This window comes from Carassius auratus, chromosome 7 (assembly GCF_003368295.1).
Source record: "Carassius auratus strain Wakin chromosome 7, ASM336829v1, whole genome shotgun sequence".
Taxonomy (NCBI): Eukaryota; Metazoa; Chordata; class Actinopteri; order Cypriniformes; family Cyprinidae; genus Carassius; species Carassius auratus.
In genome coordinates, this window is record NC_039249.1 from 7762036 (window position 1) to 7788798 (window position 26763).

The 26763-nt window shown below is 37.8% G+C and overlaps 1 protein-coding gene across 1 annotated transcript in view; it reads right to left on the minus strand.

The window, feature by feature from the left end:
- Nucleotides 1-311: 311 nt before the first annotated feature.
- Nucleotides 312-26763, minus strand: part of LOC113105731 (5-hydroxytryptamine receptor 2C) — an 87496-nt gene continuing 61044 nt past the window's right edge. Inside the window, exons 2-4 of the mRNA XM_026266991.1 lie at nucleotides 11495-12089; nucleotides 3922-4122; nucleotides 312-2515 (exon numbers count right to left, since the gene is read on the minus strand). Of these exons, the coding sequence (XP_026122776.1) occupies nucleotides 1557-2515; nucleotides 3922-4122; nucleotides 11495-11885 (1551 nt within the window). The 5' untranslated portion in view covers nucleotides 11886-12089 and the 3' untranslated portion in view covers nucleotides 312-1556. The remainder of the gene's footprint in view (nucleotides 2516-3921; nucleotides 4123-11494; nucleotides 12090-26763) is intronic.

Below are 26763 nucleotides of genomic sequence, written 5' to 3' on the forward strand. Positions count from 1 at the left end.
TGACATGATATTATTATCTGACAAATTAATTTCATGCTATCTCATAGGACTTAAAATTGTGTTTTTTATTCAGTATTTTGTCTGTAGATACCTGAACAGATGGCAAAATAGATGTAATTTCCACATAACCATTTTAAATACATGATTGTGTTTAACAGATGGCATTAAGAAATTTAGTCTGAAAAAATGTTTAATGAAGAAAAGTAAAAAAAAAAGATATGTATATATATATATATATATATATATATATATATATATATATATATATTTATTATTATTATTTTTTTCACACACTGACAAATTTGGTGCTGTCCAGGGTCCTGGAATCAATTTGATACCATTGCAGGTAGATGTACCCAAATTCTTCAGGATACACTTCACTTTATAAAACTTTACAAACACAGTGAGGTGTACTGCAGAATGATAATTGTCTTTTATTAAATAAATAGCAGCTTCACAAAATTATACCACTGTGAGGATGATGGCTTGTTTGTTTGTTCTTGTAACAAAAAAGGGATTTGGTAAAACATTCACAGGCTATATGGTATAAAAATGGGACTTTGAACAGGGGAAGGTGATACAGGAGAAATTCTAGAGTCTACACAGAAAACAGCAAGAATTTACAGCTTTATACATAATAGGTTCCTAGACATCTTCAAATGAACATTTTTTGGTCTTACAGACCAACATTTTTTGCCATGGACAGTTTGTCCATATTAAGTTAATTGTTTCAGTACTCTTGTCTGTTGTGCAGTTTTGTTTCTTCTCTCACTCTGTCATCATCACCTTATTCCCAACCTTACATTCACAGGAGAGCATGTTCCCCAGAGCTAGAGGTTGATTCCTTCAATACCTGTTGAAAAAAAATCCTTGAGAAGCAGTTTGGACTTAGACCAAAACTCAAACCATGTTTGTTATGTCTTAGAATAAGCTTTATGTTAAGTATGAACTTCACACCATTGTTCTTTTTGGTCCAGTTGTCTAGGTCACTGTAAGAAGTAGTTTGAAGAAAACAATTGTTCTGCAGTCCTTTCCTTCAGCAAATAAGATACAACCTCTGTGTTACTGGATTACTGCAACTCAAAGGATTCATCATATCATATTAGAGATGTTTACAAGTTACACAGACAATGATCTGACTTGCAAGTGTATTAAGACAGCATAGCTTCATCCATATTTTAATGCAACTAGCTTGGATGACACAATAACTTTTTTTGGCTTCACATTTTTTGTTGTAATTATTCAACTGACCACAAGAGGATGCTATGACTCTATCTGTCGAATATTTGCGTGAACTGCAGTCTCTTATGCTGCTTTAGTAAGAGACTGGGTGCTCATGCAGGACTTAATGGCATTCAAAAATCTGAACCTGTTAACACAAACACACACTTTACATTCCCTCTCCCATTTCTGACCTTGGTCAGATTATTGTTTCTGTAGCTGACTCAGCATACATTCTATGCTATGATACAGCTGAGGTTGCGTAGACATTCGTCATCTCCTAAACATCACGTGTAGCTCGTTCCTGTTTTCCGTGTCACACTAAAAACTAGTTTTCAGACAGTGCTGGTGTGTTCTATGTGGCTGTGACTGCTGCTGATAGACAGCTCTGATATTCCAGGTTTCAGCTCCAGTCCGGGGTCAGTGTCCATGTCGTGGGGCTCCAGATTTCGGATTCCATTGCCGTCCCCATTGCGGCAATTACTGTTCCGGTCAATGGAAACTTTCTCGCAGATCAGGATGGGTGTGACTACCGCATGGGATGGACAAGGAGTGTTTATAGCGATGGGTTTGAGACCCACCTGTCTATACTGGCAGTGCATGTAACTTGAAAATGCCCTTCGGTAGGTCTTGTTAAACAAAGTGTACACTAAAGGATTGACCCCTGATGAGATATAGCCCACCCAAACGAAAACATTGAGCAGTTCTGTAAGCACAGGCTCATTACAGGCTTTATGGCAGAGGACATACAGAACGTTAGTGATGAAAAAGGGACACCACATGACGAGGAAAAGGAAGAACACTACACCCAACACTTTGGATGCTCGCCGCTCGTTCTTGATGGCCTGCATCATGCCTCGTCGCCCATGGGTTCCGGCTGGGTCCCGTCCAGCGGGAGAATTCATTTGAGATGGGGCTTCTGAACTTGGGATTATTGAGATGGTGTCTAGGGGCACGGTCAGACCCAGCATGTTTCCATCGCTGGTGCTGATCCGTAGACAGTTCAGGCTGCTGCGGCGGGATGCCGGCGGTGGAGCCAACTGGGAAGTAGGTGGAGCTGGAGGTTGCAAAGGCTGTTGAGAAGAGGCTTTGCCCTCGTAGAGGAAGACTGAGGCCTGACGCTGAAGCGCTTGGACGGTGAGACAATACGTGACCACCATGATGACCAGAGGAATGAAGAAGGCAACAAAAGAGCCAACCAATATGAAGTGTTCCTCATTCAGAGCACAGTTGCCGTTTTTCAAGACCTTTTCTCTGTTATGGAGTCCGATCACTGGGATAGGCATCGAGATACCTGTTATTAGAAGAAGTAGGAGAATATCAAACAAACATATATAAACAAACATCAAAGAAACAGTCAGACTAGCAAATGAGAAAGGCAGCTGGAACGCAAGATGCCAGAGACAAAAGACCAAAGGCTTCAGCGAATCGTGCTCAGAGATCTATCCTCAAGACAAATCCTCTCTCTTATCCAGCTAGATCAGTATTCCTGATGGTTGAGAGAGGGGATCTTTTATTTCATTAGAGCAGATGAATGAGAGTGTCAAGGCTGATAGAAACTTAATGCTGCTTTGAATCCAGATAAGAATCAAATAAACATTGGGCTCAAGTTCAAACGGGACAGAGGTGAGATGTGTGAACACTCTGTCATCTGCACTGACAGTACTAAGTCTAACTAATATTAGCAAATGAGACATGAAGCCTCTGTGGAGACAAAGAGAGAGATAATAGGGGGATACATAGAAACAGTATTGTTTTCGTTTTTATGAAGAAAAAAAGACAAAAGCACATAAAGTTACTAAAACATACACTAAAATGTAAATGAACACTGCAAATAGAAAAATAAAAGCACACTCAACAATAAAAAGGAAAGGAAAGCCTGTGTGGGTGGAGAAAAAGAGAGACACCATGTCCGAGATATTGTGTGTGTGGGCTTGCATTAATAAAAAAACATGGTGAGAACAGTTTTATATTTTCTAGAAAGTTTAGTGGGAGACAGAGATGGAGAGTGAAAGCTAGAGAGTCTTTCTATACTTAAACACAACTATCAGTGATTTCACTGCAGACAAGTTTTGTAATAGATCAGTCATGGTCACTCTACACCATATGTCAAAAGTCGTACTCTAGATGGCGCTAATGCAGTCGAATGTCAATCCTTTGGCATCCCTCACACAAACTTTACTTTATTGAACAGTAGGTGGTGATCTTAACTAGATGTATCTGATTACCAAACCAATCACAAACATTCAATTAATCCAAGCATTTCGAGGCGCCACTCTGGGTGATGGAGAAAATCACCACAATCACCAAAACTGGTGCTTTTTTTACACAATGTAATTTCAAATAATTTTCAATGTTGCTGATCTGAGGGGCCTGTTAGACCCAGCTGGAGCCTTGAAAAAACCTCACAACACAATCTGCCATTCTGGGAGGTCCTATGAGATACAAACACATTCCAGTAATAGATTCAACAGGATTGCAATGGACTGACATTGACTTCAGTAAGAACAAATGCTACAGCTGTTCAATCTAAAGACCTCCACTGACAGTGAAAAAATTGTGTGTCTCTTTTCTTTTCTGCAGGTTTTCCTCTACCTGTTATCTGGGATTGATGAACATCTCAAGACATTTTTTTTGTTACATGTTGTTGTAAGAAATAATGCATTTTATACAATTTCATATTATCTGTGTTTTGCTGACCTATTGAAATAGTCCAAACTGCAGCAATCTTCATCATGGCCTTGGTGCGGGAGTTGAACCGACTGTGCTCGATTGGATTGCGTATGGCCACGTAGCGGTCGAGGGAAATGGCACACAGGTGCATGATGGAAGCAGTGGAGAAAAGCACGTCCAGATATATCCAAATAGGACAAAGAGCGCTAGGCAATGGCCAGGCATAATCTGGAAGACAGAGAGAGAATGCTTTGTAAATAACCTTTATGAGACAGTCATACACATAAAAAATGATGCTGAGAAAGAAAGAAAGAAAGAAAGAAAGAAAGAAAGAAAGAAAGAAAGAAAGAAAAAGAAAGGATATATAAGAGAAACAGAAGGCAAAGTGGTTTTTCAGATCACATTATAAAAGTCCAGATGAGCTAAGACGAGCAGAAGAGCTGTTATGTCAGAAGGCTTTAAATAACCAACATTAAGAAACAGTCAGGTTATGTAAAGAGTAAGTCATTTAGAGTTGTGTAGGCTCATGGATGAGAGCGAGAGATACAAAGTCATACTGGGGCGCAACTGCACATTTGCAGAGGGGTATGCAAGATCAGTGTTGGCGCCCCCCTGTATTCTACAGTAGTGGCCCCCAACAATAACTCCTGCAGAAAACTTTCTGCAAATCAGTGACCAAAAGCCCATTCACTAGCTTGTGCATAGAAGGATACAAACTTATCAGGAGTGAAAAAAAGTGGAAAGTAGAACATGTTTTTTTTTTTATTCATTTTTACTTTCAAAACACAAAACACACATATGATATACATCATTAATTTCCCTCAAAGTTATTCATATTTTTGCACATTTTATATAAAATGTGAATACTAAGTAAAATTTATATCTGCATTTTTTTATTTTTAATATTGAGAAAATTTGACATGCTAAATTGAATATTTCTGTTAAGATTTCACCTGGTAGAAAAACAAACTATTCAATTGAATGTCATGATTCCCATAATGACCACTAGATGGCAGCATAGCATCCTTAATTCTCTCATTTACCATTTCCACTTTGTAATACAGTTCTTTTCACACGTTTTGCTAATGGATTTATATTTAGACATTATAAAAATCACAATTCTGGCATTTATAAATCTTCTTTTTGTCAAAATTCAGCATTGTTTTGTACTGAAGTATGAAGTAGCAAGAATTTAACTCGTCAGATCTACTTGATACTACTAGCTAGTTTATATCCTTGTTTTCAATCCTCTCAGTTTCTCTCAAATGTAAATTGAATGCCCATTCACAAACATTTTTTTTTTTTTGAGCAATAGAGATACTTCGAAATGAACAGATATTTGCCCTCTTCGGCAGTGGTGGAAGCCAGGATGTTTTCATAGGGCTGGCCAGGAAGGGACCAGCAACCAGTCTGTGGTGGCACAGAAATCTTCACTATTTCAATATAGAAATGTATTTGACTATACTGGACTGTTTTAATGCCTAATAGTACCAGTGTAATAGTAATAGTGCCATCAATAGTAAAAGTGATGTTTCCTTTAGCTCTCTAAAAAAGAAAAAAGAAAAGAGTTTCAGAAGACTATTTATTATTCACCTTGAAATAAACAAGTGACATGACATTCAGCCAAGTATGGTGACCCATACTCAGAATTCGTGCTCTGTATTTAACCCATTCGAAGTGCGCACACACACACACACACACTGTGAACACACACCCAGAGCATTGGGCAGCCATTTATGCTGCGGCGCCCGGGGAGCAGTTGGGGGTTCAATGCCTTTCTCAAGGGCACCTAAGTCGTGGTATTGAAGGTGGAGAGAGCACTGTACATGCACTCCCCCCACTCACAATTCCTGCCGGCCCAAGACTCGAACTCACAACCTTTCGATTGCGAGTCCAACTCTCTAACCATTAGGCCACGACTTCCCCACAAAGAGTTGGGAACAAGTAATAATACCCTGTAATACAAAATTTCGAGCTTCAATTGATAGGCTTTTAGGTGACAGAAGTGACAAAATGAAAACGTCCCTGAGAGAGGACACGTTCTAATGCAGGGTCAGATACTCTTACAGAAAGGTCTACAGGGGGATGTCTGATGGTTCGGATGATATTAACACCACGTGAGGTGTGAGTCACTGTCAATTTTATGTTTTATTGAAGCCCAGGGCAAGTGCAGGCTCTCCAATCATGGGCTGAATGAGACTGGTCCAAATCCAGACAGCATTGTGGAGTTCAGAACACCTGGACCGAAGATGAGGGGAATGTCTGTTTGCCAAGTTAGCCAAATTAATGATAAGAGAGTTCTCTGCCGGTATGGGACCAGCAAGTATTCGGACAAAGAAGGTGAGCAAAGGGGTTTTCCTCTCCTTTTGTCCGTATCTCTGTGGTGGTCCCATTCATGTTCTACAGTATATGCAATTACACCTTTCTTAAATGAGAAAAAAAAAATTACAGCAGCAGATCTGCAAGGTTAGAGATTATGTGGTTAAATAAGGTACGAGAGAAAGAGATGAAGCCAAGTCAAGGAATTAGGTCAGATTCAATGCCTCAAATGAAGGTTTAATTCCTGCAGGCAGAAAGAAAGACAGCCAGTGGTGTGGAGTTACTAAAAGTAGTCATCACAATACATCCCAGATACAACACCAGGCACAGGAGAACCGGGAGAATTCCCAGTGGCCTGGCTGCCAATTTGGCCGGCTGCCCCGTTTTGTACTAAAGTGATTATTTCCAAACATTTGATAATAAATTTTGAATAAATCATTAATCGGTTAGTCGTGACTAACAAGCCTATTCTTTAGCTCATGGAGGCCGAACGGTTTAATCAATGCAAGAGACTCGAGAATAAGTGGAAGTGCCTAGGTGGTGCAGAGAGGCAAACTACTGACCTGTTTAGGAGGACGTCAAGTGCAGGTCAGGATCATGAATGAGTAATTGTAATTTTGTTTTTGTTTAAATAGTTAAGACTTAAACTCCTAGCAACTGTTAACAGCAGCAGCCCATTACTGATCACTCAAAATACTGAGGGAGCTATGGCAGACAACAACACAACCAAAAATGAACAATGATGTTATGATAAATGAATCCTAAAAACAATGGTTACTATTGTTAAACCATGGTGACCACAAATTAGCCATGATGTTACACTAACCACAGCTTAACAATGGAATTTGTAGTAAAACTATGGTCACAAATGGTAATCAATTCACAAAAATGATGGTTAGTGCTGGGAAGTCCAATTTATTTGAATTAATTCATTTGTTGAACAGTACATTTTAGTGAGAGGAAATTATTTTTTGTTTTTGTACAATTAACAAGTAAATCATTTTCTAAAAAGCTCTAAATAAACATACATACACACACACACAAATATACATACATATACATATAAAAGATATATTCTATAAGTCTCATGCGTTCACCCTACACTAAAAAGAAAGGTTCTTCATTGGCATTGAGAGTTCCATAAATCACCTTTAACATCCATGGAATCCATCTTTGTACAAAATGTTCTTTGTAGAGCAAAATTATTTAAAAAAAAATATTACTATTGATATATTCTTCACTAAGAAAAAAAAAACTTATTTTAAAAACAAGGAAATTCAAGGTTCATTGGTGAGCCCATAAATATTTTACTATATTGCTGTAAAAACCTCCTTTTGGTACCTTTATAAGTGTAATTGATCTCTAAAATAAGTAACTGATCTAACAATTAAAAAAAATATTCCTCTTTAATTACTTGTGTTTATCTCCCTTTAGATGATTTTACCCAAAGCAACTTACATTGCATTCAAAGTAAACATTTTGCCAGCATGTGTGTTACTCAGTAATCAAACCTATCACCTTGGCATTGGTGTGGTTTCGAGGCAGACCAAGAACTGCGAACTACATGATTAACATTTTAACCATTGTATTACTGGGGTTTAGGTGTTAATGTTTGAATTCATAGAGAAAATGCAAAGATAAAAAACTAAAAATAAAATAATGAATACATATAAAAGACAGACAAAGTGAAATTTAGAAAACAGACTAGGGGAAAATAGAATAGCAAAGTAGCAGCAAAAATAGAAACTTAACCTTAAGAGGCCTAGAACCGCTCTTTTGACACGAGACAGAATTGATTTTTGAGATGTCTATCAGTTTAGCACCATCTGAGCTGCCGATTATCAGTATATAGCTCATCTTAAACATATCCTGCCACTGTATGTTCCCAGAGGTAATGACTCTAATGCCTCTCTCTGATTTCACTCTATTGCACTGTCTCGCTCTTTCCTTGTCCATCTTTGTCCGATCCTCAGTGATATGGTTTCTATGCTTCCTCCAGACATTAATAGACGTGAGTAGGCCACACCACTCCATTATAAAACCCATATCTCACCCTCTTTTTCATCCGTTTTGGAGATGATGCACTGGAACTTAACACAGATTAAACGGACTGAATCAAGGTCAGACTGCTATATCTTATGAAACTCACATGCCAGCTCATTCACAGATACATGGTACACTCCCCCCCACCCCCACCCCCACCAAACACACAATCGCACACTATTAGACACCAACAATGAAATGAGGAGTGTGAAATCCATCATTGCCGCATCTACTGCAGTGGAAAACTATTTTTATGTCTTTGTGTGTGTGTGTGTGTGTGTGTGTGTGTGTAGGCACAGGCATGTCTGAGTTTATGAGCGTGAAAGCATTCGTATGTGGGTGTGGAAAGCACACGTTCACACATTCGAACAGTTGATGATATTTTGCTCTGACAGCTTCCTGGTAATGGCCATCACAGGCTCACTGTTTATGACAACATGCCGCTGAATCCCTCCACTCCATCTTTATCTGTTCAATCTGTGTGCTTATGTGTGTGTTGGGGGGGAGGGTGTGTATCATTCCCTGTCATCTGGTTGGAAGACACCCGAAACCCAAGAAACGTATGGGCACAACACCAAAGGTTGATGTTATTTAGTCTCAGTTATGTTTAAGAGGTTGAATGTATTAGAGTGCATGCTTGACTTTTTATAAATACACTTCAGTGTGGACTGTGTTTTTGTGCATGCCAAAGTCATAAACTAAGAGAGTGTTTATACAGTTTTCAACTAAAAACAGGAAACATTTTATGCGTTCTGGGCATTCAAACATAACAGTATTTTTGAAGCCTTTAAAATGTAAAAGTGCCCCTATTATGGATTTCTGAAATTACATCTGTTTTGCTATTGATTGTCGTTAACTTATTTGTTGTAATAGCATTATTTACTTTTCTTTTTTAGTTCAATTGAATTTAAGTCGTGGGGAAGTCGTGGCCTAATCGTTAGAGGGTTGGACTCCCAATCGAAGGGTTGTGGGTCCTAGTCTCGGGCCGGACGGAATTGTGGGTGGGGGGAGTGCATGTACAGTTCTCTCTCCACCTTCAATACCACGACTTAGGTGCCCTTGAGCAAGGCATCGAACTCCCGCCGCAGCATAAATGGCTGCCCACTGCTCTGGGTGTGTGCTCAAAGTGTGTGTGTATGTTCACTGCTCTGTGTGTGTGCATTTCAGATGGGTTAAATGCAGAGCACAAATTCTGAGTGTGGGTCACCATACTTGGCTGAATGTCACTTCACTTAAAAAGTTTATATTCTAAGTTTTATATCTCGCAAATTGTGAGTTAACATCAGCTTAAGCTGTGAATAAATTCATCTGAATAGTTAGATATAGATTCTGAATTGTTAGGAAAAAGTCTTTAGAAGAAACAATTACTTTTTTTTTTTTATTCCATGCTGGCAACAGGCTTCCTGAAGTTTAGAGTGAAATACTAAAATAACAAAACCAAAAACTAAAACGTAAAAACTATAACGACTATAAATTATAAAAATAAAAGGAACAAGATACAACATAACGGAAAATATAAATAATAGGAAATAGAAAATATATATATAAAAAACCATCTAATCAATCTATGTGCATGCATCCATGACCGTTTGTTCTCTCTCGCCACTAAATTGCCTCTTTTCTGATGCTCTGTTTGCTCTGAGGGTCTGCAGGCTGCTGTACTGGTCAATATCTCTTTGTGATCAATAACGTCCTTCCCTCTCGAACTGACAAATGCAAGCTCATCATGTGCACTATCTACAGCTGACAAGCAACTTAGATCATTTAAAAAGGTAGGACATCTTCCGTAATCAATATGAAGGGAGTCTGAGAGAGCTCAGCTAACCCACTCATGTCCAGAGATTGGCGAGGCGATGCATCCTGAAAGAGCTCCCCCATGGCTGAGGAGAGATGGACAGTGTGGCCCCCTGTACTGATAGCAAGAGCCAGAAATACTCTAAAGCAGACAGCTCAGTTGCTCAGAGGCAGCTGGACTGGAAAACGATCTGAATTCTGCCACAGGCGATATTTCTGTGGGCTTCTGAGCAAAGCAATGCCAAACAAGCTTCTGTCTCTCTCAATGTGCCCCCCACCGCCTGCCTCTCTTTCTCTCGCTCCGTGAAGGGAAATTTCACACTATACAGTGTTATAAAGCTATTAAATCTTGCCTCCTCTGGCCCTTTCCTTTCTGACTTTGTCAGTGCTCTGTACCATACATAATTAAACTCATGTACAGTCTCCCAACTAAATCAACCTAAACCCTAACTTAAAAAAAAAAAAAAAAAAAAAAACGTTATCATCTCTTGAGTTATGGTAGAAAGACCAATTAAATGTGTTATTTAACCAGAGTATATTCTATGGTGTCATTTGTATAATGAGCCATGTTATTTGGAGGAGAAGGACTGCCTTGCACGAGTGAAAAAGCTCCTGGGTCTTGTAGAAATGCCACTGATGTTATATTATGGGAAGTGTGGCTTCTCGTGATGCTATATGAATTATTTTAAAGTTTGCATCCCATTTGAATTTTATACACCCTAAAAGTCAATGCACATTGGCCTATAGGTCACCCTGGAATACTTTACCCACAATACACCACTCCAAAGTGCAAAACCTGATGACATTATCTGTGTCCTGCATCATTCGAAGGCTAAATTCAAATGGCCCTAATTCGAAAGCTCCTTCAAACCTACGTTTACCAGGTGATGAAGGATACAACTGATGGATCCTTCATGGCCCAGGCTATCCCAAGATTACTGTACTGATGATGACAGGACTATTTGAGAGAAAATACTGGATTACAATTTTAAATGTATGTATTGGGTCTTAGCTTACTTGAATATCTAATGATGCTAATATACAAATGTAATTTTCTTTAAAGCGGTTTACATGTTCCCATATCTTACTGAGACATGATTTTATAGATGATTTCTACTTATATAAATGAACGGACCCAGGTGAGCATATTTAGACATGTTTTGAAACTTGTTTTAGTTTTCAGACAGTTTTATTTATCATGAAGGATATGATATTTTTGGGTCTATGGCATTAGATGAAAATAAACCCTGTTAACTTACTATAGAGGCAATATTAAAAAAAATTTCCCCCTCCATATTTATAGTTTAAAATGTCAGGAAAAAAAATCTGAAAAATGAAAATTAAAAAGTAAATAAGTAAGTAAGTAAGTAAATAAATAAATAAATACAAATAGTACAATAAATAGGTCATATTTGGGGTCCATGGCATCAAAATTTTAACTCACCATACAGGATGTTAATGAGCGAGATAGGCATGACTAAGATGCCGACCAGCATGTCCGCCACTGCAAGCGATCGTAGGAAAAAGTTGGTTGCGTTTTGCAGCTTCTTCTCCAGCGACACGGCCAAAATAACCAAAATATTTCCTCCTATCGTCAGAAAGATAATCACAAGAATCAGCAGAGCTGGCCAGTTCTTCTCCTTCATTGACTCCTTTTCAACCCCTTGAGGAGAGAATGAAGAAGAGGAGGAGATATTAAAGCTGTAGTCAGTTGCGAAGAGGCTCTGGTTCAGGCTCACGGTGGTATTCCCAGGCCAGACCATCCAGCCAACGAGGTCCAGGGAGGATGTCGTAGAGCCAAACCCAGCCAGAACTGGCCCACCAGGTGCCCCCATCTTCTGATGTCTTTTCCTGTCACCCTGTATCAATCTGAGCTCCTTCCACTCATGGCCGCTGACAGCCACTTACAGGAAGAAGAGTTTGGAAGTTCAGGAACGTTGAAGTGGTCCACTCAAAATGCTATGTGAAGGAGAAATCTACAGCGCTGAGGATATCCATAGCATTTCCTGGTGCAAGTTTTTAGCTCATGGAAACTGTATCTGTAAAACACAACGAAAGACACACAATAGAGCAATGAATACCAAAAAATATCAACTCATAGATAAAAGGCACTATAAAAGAACTCTGAAAGGATATCACAGAGTTACTCAGATAAAATAATAACGGGAATCAAAGTCACAGAATTGAAGGTTGTGTTAATTTTGTACAGTACACCACCTAAAGAATGAATGACAGCACTGCTGAATTGATTCAGCTGTCATGCTGTGAATATCTCCATCATAATATTGGAGGAAGCACAAATGATCAGTTACAGGAATATCCATCCATTTCAGGCAAGCAGTGGTGCCCTTCTCCCTGTGGTAACAGAGGCTAATTGAGTTCACAAGTTAAAATTATATGTTACAATCCGAGTCTCTGCGAACCTGCTGCATTGTCCTACTGAGAGCAATAATTCACCAAATCTAAGGTTACTCTTCATTAAATTACCTGGTATTAATAACACAAGACACCTGTCAAAGGTAATGTGATGTAATGTCATTATTTTCGTGATGGACAAGTGGATAATTGTCACTTTATACAGCAAGTCACTTTGCGCTTGAACCGAAGGATGTCTAATAAGCTTCGGTAATTGCAGTTTTCACCCCATCGGTTAGGCTGTGCATTATCGTAGGTGTATTACGTGCATGGGAATAACAAGTACTCACAGTGCTCTGTGGCCCACAACTAACCACGTATGCTTTAATTAGGAGAAAACAGGCATTAACTGTAGATAAGCTGAGAACTTTCTCCACTCCTCCAATGGCTGTCATTTATCATGACTACCAGATCAATACGATGATTATTTCAGTATATCTTTATAAAGGTAAGATTATCAACTTTATTTTCATTAAATGGAAATATTGGTTGGTTCCCTCAACCAAATGAAATTTGTTGAAAGTAAGGTGAAAAGAAGAACCGCAGTATGAATCAGTAAATCAAGGTGAAACAAAGCCATTCCTCTCTAAACTGCAGAGATTGTCCCCTATAGATGGAAAATGTGAGTCACACAAAAAATATGACACAATCTTTCCCGGCTTACTTCTACAATGCTGAGAAACAGGTTTATTCACTGCAGAGGATGACAGTTTTCTCATATACAGACATTTTTCCCTTGCATCTAAATGGAGAGCAAAATTTCAATGCCCCTCATACTCAGAGTCTGTGGTAGTTCACCTCTTCTCTGGAGACTGCAGATAAAGCAAACCACAGCAAAAAGTAAAAGGACCCTACAATAAATAAATCACTGGATAATCACTTCCTGTGAAATCCACCTCACACATACACAAACACAGTAGCACCCTAAATGCAGTCATATACAGGTTCAAGGAAAGTGCATAAAAGCCACAAGACTTTGAATTTACAGGCAGCCCTAAATCTTAATATGACCCTTCACATCCCATTATAAAAGAACAGAACATCTCCTTTGGGAAACATGATGGTTGGCACAAAATAAAGAACACCATGGGCTGCAGCAGGCTAAGAAAAAATTTCAGCATTAAGGGGCTCTGTCTAAAAAGTTTTTTTTTTTTTTTTTTTACTACAACGTGAGCCCAGAGTATATTTTGACACCACACACTTACATAGAAATATTCACAATACAGTTCAAAAGTTTAGAGTCCGATTTTTTATTCAGAAAGGCGGAATTAAATTGGTATAAACAAACAAACAAACAAACAGACAAGTTAAATAATTAACTGCTGCTCTTTTGAACCTTTTATTCATCAAAAGTATTAACCCCAATCAGAAAATTAGAATGATTTCTGAAAAGTCAATTTTGCCATCACAGGAATTAGTTACATTTGAAAAAAAGTTTTTATGATAAAAACTTTTTTACTGTATCAAATACATGCATCCTATGTGAGCATAAGAGATTTCTTTAATAACCATACCAACCCTGAGGTGTTCAAATACTATGGAATCAAAGTATACATTGGAAAACTGCAAAAACAAGCCAAAACCTCATAGTTTTAATGAAAAGAACACTGAAAGGTGAACTCTGAGTTAACAAAGCTGATTGTGGTTCACCTGATGAGAATCTTAATCTCTTCAACTCTCCTTCTCTCTCTATTGCTCTCTCTCAAACGATCTCTTTTCCCTTCAGACACCTCTTCATCATCCATTAATGAAGTGGCTGAGAGTGCACTCACAAACTAAAGTGAGATTCTGCATGCCAACAAAGGGGTAATTAGCCTCCTCGGCGGAAGCCAATCAAGGCACTGTGAATTGGGATAAATTGGCATGAAATGGGACGACTACACAAAACAAGGACAATGCTCAAATACCTTCCAGCGATTCAAATCTTTAATCTGGTAACAATCAGCACTGGATTAGAATTTGGGTTAATTTGGAATGTTTTCAATGTGGGGAAATGTTTCCAAAGCATCCCGAGATTCCCTCATGATCCACCAAAACCACGAATAAACATTCATGTTTTCTTTTTTGAATAGGATGGGGGTAAATAAGAGACAAAAAGACAATAGAATATGGGTACAAATATGATTCAGCCTCAGAATGTTTCAGACACTGACCTTCATGAAAGTGTTCTTAGAACTGGCTGTCTCATTTCATATTTGAATTGGAAAATGAAATGCAGAATTATTTTTGCATGATGGGAATCGTGGGCAGACGAACCTGCCTGAGGGAACTAAAATTTCCACCCACTAAGAAAAGTTTAAAAACCCTTTTGCTTCCTGACAGGAAGGTTAAATATTCTCCTAAGCTAAATCTGAGCGGTGTGTATGTGTGTGGGTGAGTGTGAAATAAGGATAAGAAATGAATGCTGAGTAGTTAATTAGTCCTGGTGCTGTCGACCGATATCAACAGAGACAAATGAAGAAGAGAGCAAGGCATGCATTACGAGACTAAGATTAGATTGAGTGACTCTGACAGCACCACTAAGTGAAGGAATCTGTATGTGTGTGTCTGTGGAATTACAAATGTAATATTACGGCAGCAGTCGCTTTGTTTGATGATATAAATGAAACATAAAATCAGGCGAGCAAGAGTAGCCACGTGTGTGTGTGGGGTCTGGCACAAATAAACAGACTTACACTGATCCCCAAGGACCCTAATAACACAATGGGCAAGCGCTAAACATATGCATATCCAGATTTCTTCTCGGCATGTGGTTGCGAAATGGACCCCAATTGTTATCCCACAGAGAAGACTCTCACGTCTCCTAATTTATTGTTCTGTTTAACTCAGCACTGCTTTTCATAACTGAGACTTATCATTTTTGTCCATAGGGCTGGAAAGCGGTATATAGATTAAGAAAGTAACCAGCAGGCTTGAAAAGCCATTTGCTCAGTGCCATTCAGTTCAGCACTTTAATGGAACAGAAAATAAATTCCAGTCTCAATTTATCCTGGTAGAAAAAAAAAAAAAAAAAAAACGTTACATAAGAAGCGAAAACTTGTTTCTATGGAACAGAAGCCGTTTCAGGATTCATTTTTCAAGTGTGCCACGTTATGACAAATTTAACTAAACCAAACAATAAACAGCGAAACTTTCTAACTTTCACCCTTGGCCTTTTCTTTTCTCTTTATTTTGCAGTTAGCAGGGTGAAATACTTAGGGCAAGCTTTTTAAAGAAATTCACTAAACATCCTTAACACAGCAACAAATATTTTGTCTTTTTATACACAGTTACATTAGGCTACATGATTCATCTGCAGCTTGCGGTACATGACCATTATCTGTCTCTACAATCTGCTTTCGAAAGATAACCCAGACTAATGATTTGAAATCTATTCATATATGTCTATTTCGCCCTGCTCTGCACATCGCTGGAGAAGGTCATTCAGATAATAACTCAACTAATATGGGAGTGCTGTTACAGGAGTCTCTAAATCAGACATATGATTCTTGCTCCTGTATTATTCTGGCCGTTATGGAATCTAAAAGATGAGAAAGCCTATGTTATTTGTAATTTAGCAAAAAAAAAAAAAAACAGCAACAACATCGAAATTCTGAAATTAGCATGCAGCATGTTTATCCTGCACATTGGATATTCTGGAACAGATCCTCTGTGACAAAGGTTTAGACTCGCAGTAATTTGGTTACAGGACCATTTGACATGGCTTTTTGCTCATCCACCTGTTTTTCTTTGAATCAGATGCTAGTCACATGCAAGCCAGACTGCTAATGTGCATTTAACAGGCAGGAATCAATAACTAATCGATACTGTTTCATAAAGAGCTAATAATGAGGAGAATACACACATACGAATAGTATTTGAGAATATGAGAAACCTCTCTGAACCATGAAATGATGCTTTACTTGCTTGGCCTAACATAAGTCACTCTGACACTTTTGTGAGACAAAGCTTTCAGAAAGTCTTAAGGGTGTGATAGGAACACCCATCTCATTCATTAGATGCTTTCCTGGATGACTGAATATGTGGACAGATTTGATCTGAGAAACATGTGACACAACAACAACGGGGGAAAAAACTTTAAAATGCACCTGCAATTGTTTACTAGAACTGGTGTGGTTGATAGACGTGGTGTGGTTGATAGAAGTTTCATTTCAAATGCTGTTCCAGGGTTAACAGCTCGTGTGCTTATGCCTACAGCAAAACGCATCTAATATAAGGAAGAAAACGAAGGCACCACATTCCAAAGAACAGGCAGACACATAGCATGCTGGGATTTATTTTTTGTCTTTTTTGCATTCCATTTGAAAAACTGCATTTTTCTATTTATTTTTGTAACAATGGTGACTGGCATGCCTATGAGCAACACATCTGCCCATCTCCAAATGATATTTACCAGCAAAAAAAGTAAAATAAGCCTTCTGTGAATTTATGCATGAGGTCAGGCTGGATCTCTGATATCAGCACTCAACCACTCATGATCAGCTATTTCAGTGTGAGGTGGCAAAATTTTGTGTATCGGTTCTAAAAAGTGTTTTTAAGAGAGAGCATGACAGAGAGCGTATAAAACCTATTCGAAATATTATTTCCATTCTGAAGACAATAATGCTAAGTAGAAAATGTACAAGAAGAATCAGTGACAACAGGGACTGTATAATAGTTCATTAAAAGGTTAAATTGGTTTTTAATTTGAAAACCAAATACATACAGCATAAACAATTACATTTAATAAATTCCAAGACTGTTTTAGGTGTACAGAATATCCAATGATGAAATAAAAATACTTGAAAAAAACTAATCTTGTGTATGTATACACAAGTATAAAGCCTCTTTTTAATTTCAGAAACGAAACCTTATCTGGACTTTAGGAATGCTAAAATGAGATCTCTTTGCATTCAGTAGAATTTCAGCAATTAAAGTGTGGATATCTTCAATATTGCATTCTTCCTCTAGATTTTTGTTTTAGTTCAGCTTTTTTCTATCTACTTGCAGTATACATTTTTTCTTTTAATTTGTGCAGGCCTTGGGGAGTGGGAGGGTTATATTGGCATCCAGGGAGACAGTCTATTGATTTCCATCTTTCTTTCACTTCTTTCAAGCTTTTCAATTCTCAATCTCTGTCTTTCTGGCACATTTCAGGAGCAGTTGGTGAAGAGCCCGTAGAGGTGCTCTCTGCCCTTGACTGAGCACCATCAGCTGCAATTTCACCCCCTTTGCTCTCTTTCTCTCTCTAAGTATCTTCCCCTCCCTTTCCTTTATTTCCCTTCTCTTTTTCCATCAAACAGAGCAACACCTCTTGCTTCTTCTGTGGGAATGATGCTTGCTTTTTTCTTTTTCTATAACCTTTTTCATGATTTTACTCAATGTACTGTATGAACCTGACTGTTTATATAACACCTGCTTATTTTTTTTGTCTCCGAACACACTCACAACACACTATCACTTCTCTTTTGCACCATGTGGCTGACTGTTCCTCTAAGAGTTTCATTAGTATCTCTTCATCCTATACTCATATCTGAGTTAGTCTTATATTACATACCCTCCCTCCCGACCTGCTGCATCAGTCTTGAATAAACACTCATGATAATTGCCGCTCGTTTGCTATACTAACATTCAGATGAAAAATCACTGTGATGCTGAAGTATTTTGCTCTGCGTGATCTGTAATCTGTTTTTAGTTATTCACGATTATAATGCAATGTATCAAACATAAATAAAAAATTATTCTAGTCCAATTAATGACCACTTCAATTTCTTCGCTTCCTCCCGGTGACCCCACTGCTCACTGATGAAACCATGTGTTCGTCTATCCCTCGTTCTCTTTTCCGTAAAGCTGATTCAATAGCACTTGAGCTGCTTGGGTATTCAAGGGCAATCAGCGAGACACAATGACCCTGAGCGCTACACTGGCCTCTACAGCAAGGTTTAACCAGAGGAGTGGTCTGGCTTAATGTTAACGCCGCATAGATTGATGGATCAGTGGTCTTGAAGGATGTAAGAAACCTCAGAATGCCTTCTGCCGTCCTGATTGATCCATTAAATCATCCAGAAGTATTCACTAGAACAAACACGGAGTCATGTAGGGGAATGGTGATGATCTGGGCAGAGCTGGGCTTTGAATGCACGTCTTGGAGCTGATTGCATTCAGAAGCACCACCTTGCAATATGTTATAGGCAGCTTATTCTGCTTGATCAAACATTGATCAAAGACACTCTTAAGGTAAAGCAAAAGAAGTCAGCTGGGGGGAGGGGAGACTTCTCTGTCGATTACAATGAACAACAGATGATGGATGGATGGATGGATGGATCGGACGAACAGACAGACAGACAGACAGATAGATAGATAGATAGATAAATAGAACATATGAACATATGATAGAACCATCAAACTACATTCTTCTGCCCAGCCATTAACATATACTGCAGTAAAACAAAGGTTGTCTGGACTGAGGAGCTTTCATGCTGTCCTTCGGTCAATCCCCAGTGATGCTCCTAAAATAAAGTCAGTTACTGAAGCCTCTGATATGGCCAGCAGAAGAACAGAGAGTATGAATTCTCATTAGCAAAGAGCTCTTATCATAGGGCATCCAATGCCCCCCTGCACACTCCCTTGGCATGACAAAACAGCAACAGAACAAGGACACCTTGCATTTCATTAAGCATACAACCTGTAGCTGTGCCTCAAAGGGGATCATTTAGAAACCCAAAGATGGTCGAGTGATTGTCCTGCTAAATGTGAAGTTAATTTTATTTGTAAGGATATTCTTAGCCATCTATGACCATCTATGCACTTAATATTACCGGATATAATGAAAATGTGATTAGTTTTACACTGCAGAAATGCTCAGATGAAAAATTTACGTTGTGTTCCCTGTACAAAAATGTGAAACTAGGGTGGTGCAATATTATTATCAGAGAGCCATACTATGAATCAAATGAATTTGGTAATCATTCAATACCATGGGTATATATCAAATATAAAATTAATTTAATTTTATAGTAGTGGTATTGTTGGAAATGAAAAACAAAGGGACACTTCACTTCATATATATATAACTCCCCTCTCTTTTGGGATGTCATAACTTGTATCTCAGTGATGTTCTATCAAAAGCAGTGGCAGTTAAATAGTGCCTGTCAATATCATCAAAATGGGATGCTTAATGAGGGGAGAAAAATGAAATTAATCCTTTTTGTAAAGAAGGGCTGAAAAACAATAACTTCGGGAGTGGAATCCATCAATCAGCGTGAAACAGACAGATGGTGCAGTCGATGACAAGTTTCATCTCCCTCTTTGACTCTCTCTTTCTGTGATTTATGACAGGTGTTAATTGTTGTGATAATAGTTCAAGTCTTTGTGTGAGGATGAGAGTGGGAATGAGAGTTTTATCTAACATACATCGATACAAGCACACATACAGTACAAGTGCTCAGCAGTGTTGGGGGGTGCAGAGGCCAGGGACCCGCCATAAGCATTAATGGACTCTCACATGGAAAAATAAAAATAACTTAAGGGCTCCTGCTCTGTTTAATTAAGATAACACATTCAATTATTAAAATAACATCACCCTGCAACATTTACTAAATATTAATAAGCAGCAAATTAGGAGATTATTGAGGCAAAAGTTGTTCAGTTACTGGTTTGTTAATGGAAAGAACTGGACATTAGAATAAAGCATGACCAATTAATTTATAATACATTTTAAAGAATAGAAAACAGAAGAGATTAAATGCCAGGAATTTTTTTTTTGAAAAAAGAAATAAATAATTCATTAACAACAACAAAAAAAGAAAATAACAGAAAATAAATATTTCAAATTATTGCCCTGACCAAACACTTCCGCGCACACATGCAAATAAATGGATGTTTCTGCACTCAGGCCACATCTTCATCTTAAAAATGAGGAACAGACTTTTGGAGGATGTTCACAGTCTGTTCTGATTACCATGGCATCCCAACGCCCACGAATCATGAGACAAATCCCTGGAATTATTTATTTATTTATATTTATTCAGGATGCATAAAACCATAATTATGTTGTGTGTGTGTGTGTTTGCTGAGGAATGTTGTGAGAGACTATGGTAATTAGGATTTATCTGTTTGTTCTGTAACTTTACTTGCTGACACAAATCCAATGGCTTTCATTGCCCACACACAGACCAGCAAATAAATAAATAAATAAATAAACAAATGAAAAAACAAAAACAAATAAATGAATAAGAAACGGCTCTAAAAGTGGGCTGCTTTAGTGCTGAAATTCCTACATCTCTTTGAGTTCTTTCACTAAACTAGCCACTTGAAAAGACATCAAATCATTTATCAAAACGAAGGCTTTGACACAGTTTGTGTGCTCTGCATCATTTCTAACACATAACCAAGGCCATTTCTGTATACCCACTGTTGCTGCTTCAGACTTCGCACTGACCATTCAGCTCTGAAGAAAACCTTGCATGCTTGGAGCTTAGCTAAAGGGGAAAAAGCTGCTAATTCTTCAACTGAATGTACAGGCGAGCCAAATGTCGCTGAATTCAACACCATTCCCCGCAACTGCAGGCCTTCGCAGCTAAGATTAAGCCCTAATCCTGCTCTCAGTTACACAGTCACACATCCACCTATCAAGGTTGCGTATGGATTTTGGCTTTGTGGAAATGAAGTACTGAGGGAGAACAAGAGTCCCTCTTTCTTTAATTTTTTTTTTTTTGCCCTCTAAACAAACAAGAAAGTTAGCAAGAGTGCCAATTTTGAAAAGCTTTCTGTAATGGTTTGTCCTAACAGGGTCCCTGAGACTGTTAACGGGGGGTTGTGTCGTTCTGTCATCCTCTTCACCTCTTTGAACCCCTTTCTGGCCTTTTTCTGATAGTTTGCTTTCAGCAAGCTCATGGAGTTATTCTCACTTCATAGTTTCCATGAACACTGTCAAGGGAATACTGAATTGCCATTGGGATGAAAAGAGGGTGGAAGAATGGAGAAAATTAAGATAGCTTTGTGCAACAGCCTTTTCATTGTTCTTGCTCATCATTATTCAACATGCAGCATGAGCATAATTTCATTTGATGTCTGTCATGTGGTCACATTGTCATGAAGTGCGCAAAAGCGCCATTCACTCAGTAAACTACTCGTTTGTTTCTTCAGTCAGGCATTTGGCTATCCATTTACTCATTCGTCACTCTCTCATTTACATGCTTACTCATTTACTTGCTCCCTCATTCATTTGCATATTAATTAATTCAAGCTTGCTCACTCAGTGAAGTGCTGATTCATTTCTACGGTCATCAATCCATCCAGTCAGTTGTTTTCTCACTCGTTCCTCAAATTTCTCCCATTCACTTACTCACTCTTTGACTTATTTACCCTTTTCATTTGTTTAATCATTCAGTGACTGAATCACTAATTTAATCACTCAGTCATTTACTTATCAGTTCATTTCGTAGTAATTTTTTTTCACTTGCTTCTTCACTCACAGATTTAATTATATAATGATGGATGTACAATTTATAATAATTAAAATAATTATAATTAAAATATGTATGTTATATACAATGATTTACTAAATATGAAATCATTTATCATTTAATTAATGAATAAACAATTTATTTATACAATATCTTATTCATTCACACTTGTCAACATTCATTCTTTCATTTTCTGACTTGAAGCAATCAAAAACAACAAAAAGAGCAATGATATATAAGTGCTATAACAAGTCTCAGTTAGCTTAAATACAGTACACATAGCAAGGGCTTTTAAATAATATAATAAATAAAAAGAAAACAGATAGAATAGAAAAAGAATAGAGAAAGCTAGTGTTAGAGGTCTTTTTTATTTTTTATAGATAAATGTATAATAAAAAGAAAATAGATAGAATACAAAAAGATTAGAAATGTAGTTACATTTTTTTTAAGCATAGAATTAGAATAGTGAGTGCTAAAGTTAGAGGGTCAAATAAAGATGGAAGAGATGGGTTTTAAGTCAATTATTGAAGATAGTTAAGGACTCAGCTGCTCTGATTGAGTTGGGGAGGTCATTCCACCAGGAGAGAACATTTATTTTAAAAGTCCGTAAAAGTGACTTTGTGCTTCTTTGGGATGGCACAATCAAGCGACGTTCACTTGCAGAACGCAAGCTTCTAGACGGCTCATAAGTCTGAAGTAATGAATTTAGGTAAATGGGTGCAGAGCCAGTGGTAGTTTTGTATGCAAACATCATTGCCTTGAATTTTATGCGAGAAGCTACTGGAAGCCAGTGTAAATTGATAAACAGAGGTGTTACATGTATTCTTTTAGGCTCTTTAAAAAATTATCTTTATGTTACAGATATTATTTAATAATGTAATACAAGTACTAATGGTTAAATCACTCTTCATTTCATAGGTATTTTCTCACTTTTTCCTCTAATTACATGCATATTTGCTTGCTAAGAATAACATATATACATTTTTAGACCTTTCAGAATCTCAAGGTCACTTTACAAAACAAACAACAAATTCACATTTCTAAATAATTAAATCACTCAATGAACTGAATGTCCATTGATATATTGTAATAATTATTAATATAACAAATATAAATCTATTAATATTTTGTTGAATAAATATATATTTTAATGAATTAATGCATTTCTATTATTCTCAACCACTCATTCAATTCAATAATGACCTTATTCAACCACTTACCCATTAACAAACTCATTCTCTTATGGATTTTCTCATTCATTCAGTTCCCTCATCCATGCATTTATCCTGGTAATTACTAAGTTACAAAAACTGTCTCTATACATTGATTCATCCTACAGTATCTCATTCTGTGATCAATATTCTGCTCTAGTGATTGGAATTAATGCAGAAAGGACAATCTGTTCGTCCCTGTGGGCCTTTCAACCTGCAGTTTTAAAGAGTTCACCTGAGAGCTCCTACAGCGGACAGGACTGCAGGGTGAACTGTCAGGAGCTTATCCACAGTCAGCTGTCAATCAGAGCCGGCCGCTGTGGGAAAATATGCTCGCTCAGACGCTGCTTTTTTCCACCATCACTTACTCTTGTTTTAATCCTACAATGAAGTAACCCCACCCTCTCATGAATATTCATCCGATATCTTAATTAGATGCAAAGCGAGTGTCAAGGGGACATAATGAAAGACAAGCAATTAAAGGTAAACGGGAAAGTTAGTGGCACTTTTGCCCTCTCATTAAACGCCCAGGAGCCAATTGCTTTGTCAGCCCATTTCTGATTCACTTCCTTTTGAAACGCGAGTCATTAAAGGCCCGAAATTATTTGTAACAATTAAAAGGAGTTCCCTCTTTGAACGGTTGTGATCATTTATCTTCCAGGATGCTTTAACAAGCCTTTGGGGGACAACAGTGTTCAAACAGCTATGTAAATTAGAATGACTATGTGAAGCGGATGACAAGAGTAGCTGTTTTGTTTTAAGGCAATTTAACTGGCTTAAGTTTTTGTCTGCAGAGAGAACAAGCCCTACTTTTGGGAGTTTAAAAGGAACGACTATCTGTGAGGGGTTCAGAGTTAAAATAAAATTATATTCATTTACAGAATTACCGAAAAGAACAGCGTGTGAATAATACTCGTCTTCTGATTTCATGCCTGTCTAAAGATGAGAGTTTAGCAGGGAATGCCTTAGCCTCTCTCTCTCTCTTTCTTCACTGTATTTTTCATCATTCACTTATCTCCCTACACAGCTCATGCACAGGACAAACAACTCTCACGTTTTCACTGTCATATGGTCAACGGTGGGAAAAATTACCTTGCTTTTGAATAAATATGACTTGCGGTCCAACCCCTCATGCATAGCAATAATCACAGAAAACGTGCACACACAGTGCTTGGTGCATACACGCCTAAGGCTTTGCTGAGTGTGCATAATGAGTAGCTGGAGACAGCCAGAAGAACAGGATGCCAACACCTGCAAATCTCTGAGAAAACCGATCACATCATGACTGCATATCATCTTTATCAGGACTAGCACATATTATATTCTGTTAGAATTTGGAGAATCAACCAAAAAATGTCCCTACCACCTGATATTTTAAGGTATTATGTTACAAGATACAACTGAAAATGTTACCCTGAGAAATCACACTGGTCTCTATGGCTGTTCACACTAAAAACCTGGGTCAATGTCTTATTAGTCTCGGCCTCAGACATCACGCCCATGGACTGTTAGCTAAACGTCTGATGCATAATGGATACAAAAGTGGAAACACTTCAGGAGTGTCAAAGTCGTCATTGGACTGGTTGAATTATACAGGATTTCCGGGAGACATGTGAGCCGTGTTCTTTAAAGTTCCGCCTGGAAACAAAGATGATGTGCCACCAAACCCCCTCACAAAAGAAAGAGGCCGTAGTGTTTACAGCTGTGATCATGAGCACTTATCAGAGCACTTAACATGCCGGTCAAACGGCCTCATGGGCAGGCCTTGGCCAAAGAAAGCTGCCATAAATTCCAGACCTTCAGCAGTCAGTCTCTTGTCTTATTAACATCCCAGATAAAAGCTGGTTTTGATCCTAGGTTAACCCCTTATTGTGTAGAGTGAAACAATGCGGTGCTTAAATGCTGCAGTCAGTGTGTCATCATAAACTGCCTTAATGCTTACTTTATTAAATATCAATGTCTTACAGTCAAAGAAACGAAGCCTGAAGGACACAGCTAAAATTGCATTAATTGTACATTAATTGAAGTGATTAAAAGATGCTATTATAATTATTATTGTTGTATCAGAAGATTTAAACAGCCTTTGGATCAAGGTTGTTCAATTTCTACAGACTGACAAACCGATAAGCAATACATTTGTCCAATCTATGCCAATTAGATTATTAATCATGCTTATACTATTAAGAATTAATTATGGACAGTTTAGAATAACCTGAAATTACACTTACCGAGGGATAAGGAACAAACATTTATGTATTTGGCAGATGCAAAGTTGCTGACGTTGCACTCAAGAGATATGAGGTTAACAGGTTCAAATGCATTTCCATATGAAGTTTTGATTTCATACATGTATGCAGATTTGCCTAACTGCAAATTTGTCGTTACTGTAGCAATGCGAAGTGCATGTGTTCGATTCCCAGGAAATTCAATAACTGATGTATGAGTGTATATGCATTACAATGTCAATAATTCGGTTTGCATCCAGCCATTTCTAATGCTATTTAAAGTACAGAAACCACATAAAGTAGCTTTAGCCCATAAATCCTATAAACATGTTATTACATTTTTAACATCAAATCTTCTCTAACCTGAAACCCAAACACACCTGAAGCTCTGAGGGTTTCTAGAAATGTGATCTTAAAGCTGGCTGGGTCACAGATGTTTTTATGGAGCATGTGAATACAGCGAGTTGATTAAAATCCCAGCTCTGATGTAACAGGTGGAGGAAACGGCCTGTTAACACATTCATAAAGCACTTACGCAAGATCCACTAGCTCTGCAGGAGAGAGGCTCATGATGCGGATGTATGTGTGAGAGAGTAAAAAACTCTTCAATCAATCGAGAAAAACTATTTTTTATATACTTTGGAGACTAATGCTAAAACTGCCAAAACCTCAACATGGGTATGTGCCCTAGGATAAAATGATTATTATAAAACGGATAGTTCCGGTCCTTGATTCTGATTGGTTGAGCCCATTTGAAGCTTTAATTAATCATGCTACAAGCATAAACCTTTGTTTACTTCTGTGTGTTGCTCGGCAACCACTTTGTTGGAACCATAGTTGTTTCTAAGGAATTACATTGTTTCCTGGAAGCTGTTTTTATTTAGATAATTACACTTTATTTGCTTTTGCTTTTATTTGTTTTATTCTATGAAACCTTACTATTTACTGTATATGGAATAACGGTTTTATAAAAATAATAAGCCCAGTGAAGCCATGGTTTACAGTGAATTTATTACAGCTAAGGGAAGGCACGACACAAAGTGGAGTGTCTGTTATAAATTCACTGTAAACAAAAAGTTCTTGGGACTTATTGCTTTATTGTAAAACAGTTAGTTCCATTCCTCGATTCTGATTGGTCAGCAGCTGTTTTATTCACTATAGCACAGCTATGACCGAAACCCAACACCCTTAGCAACATAAACAATCAATAAATTAGCATCCAAAAGTTTTTTTAAATTAATTAATTAATTAATTAATTGTTTGTTGTTTATTTAATGAAGTATGAGTCCCCTTCCCCTTGTTTAATAAACGATTCTCATGCAGAGACGTGTTGATGTGTGTGTGGCGCGCATCTGTGTGGAAGCCTACCGTTTCCGAAGTGAGGAGGGAATATTACTGTAGTTATTAATTTTTTGT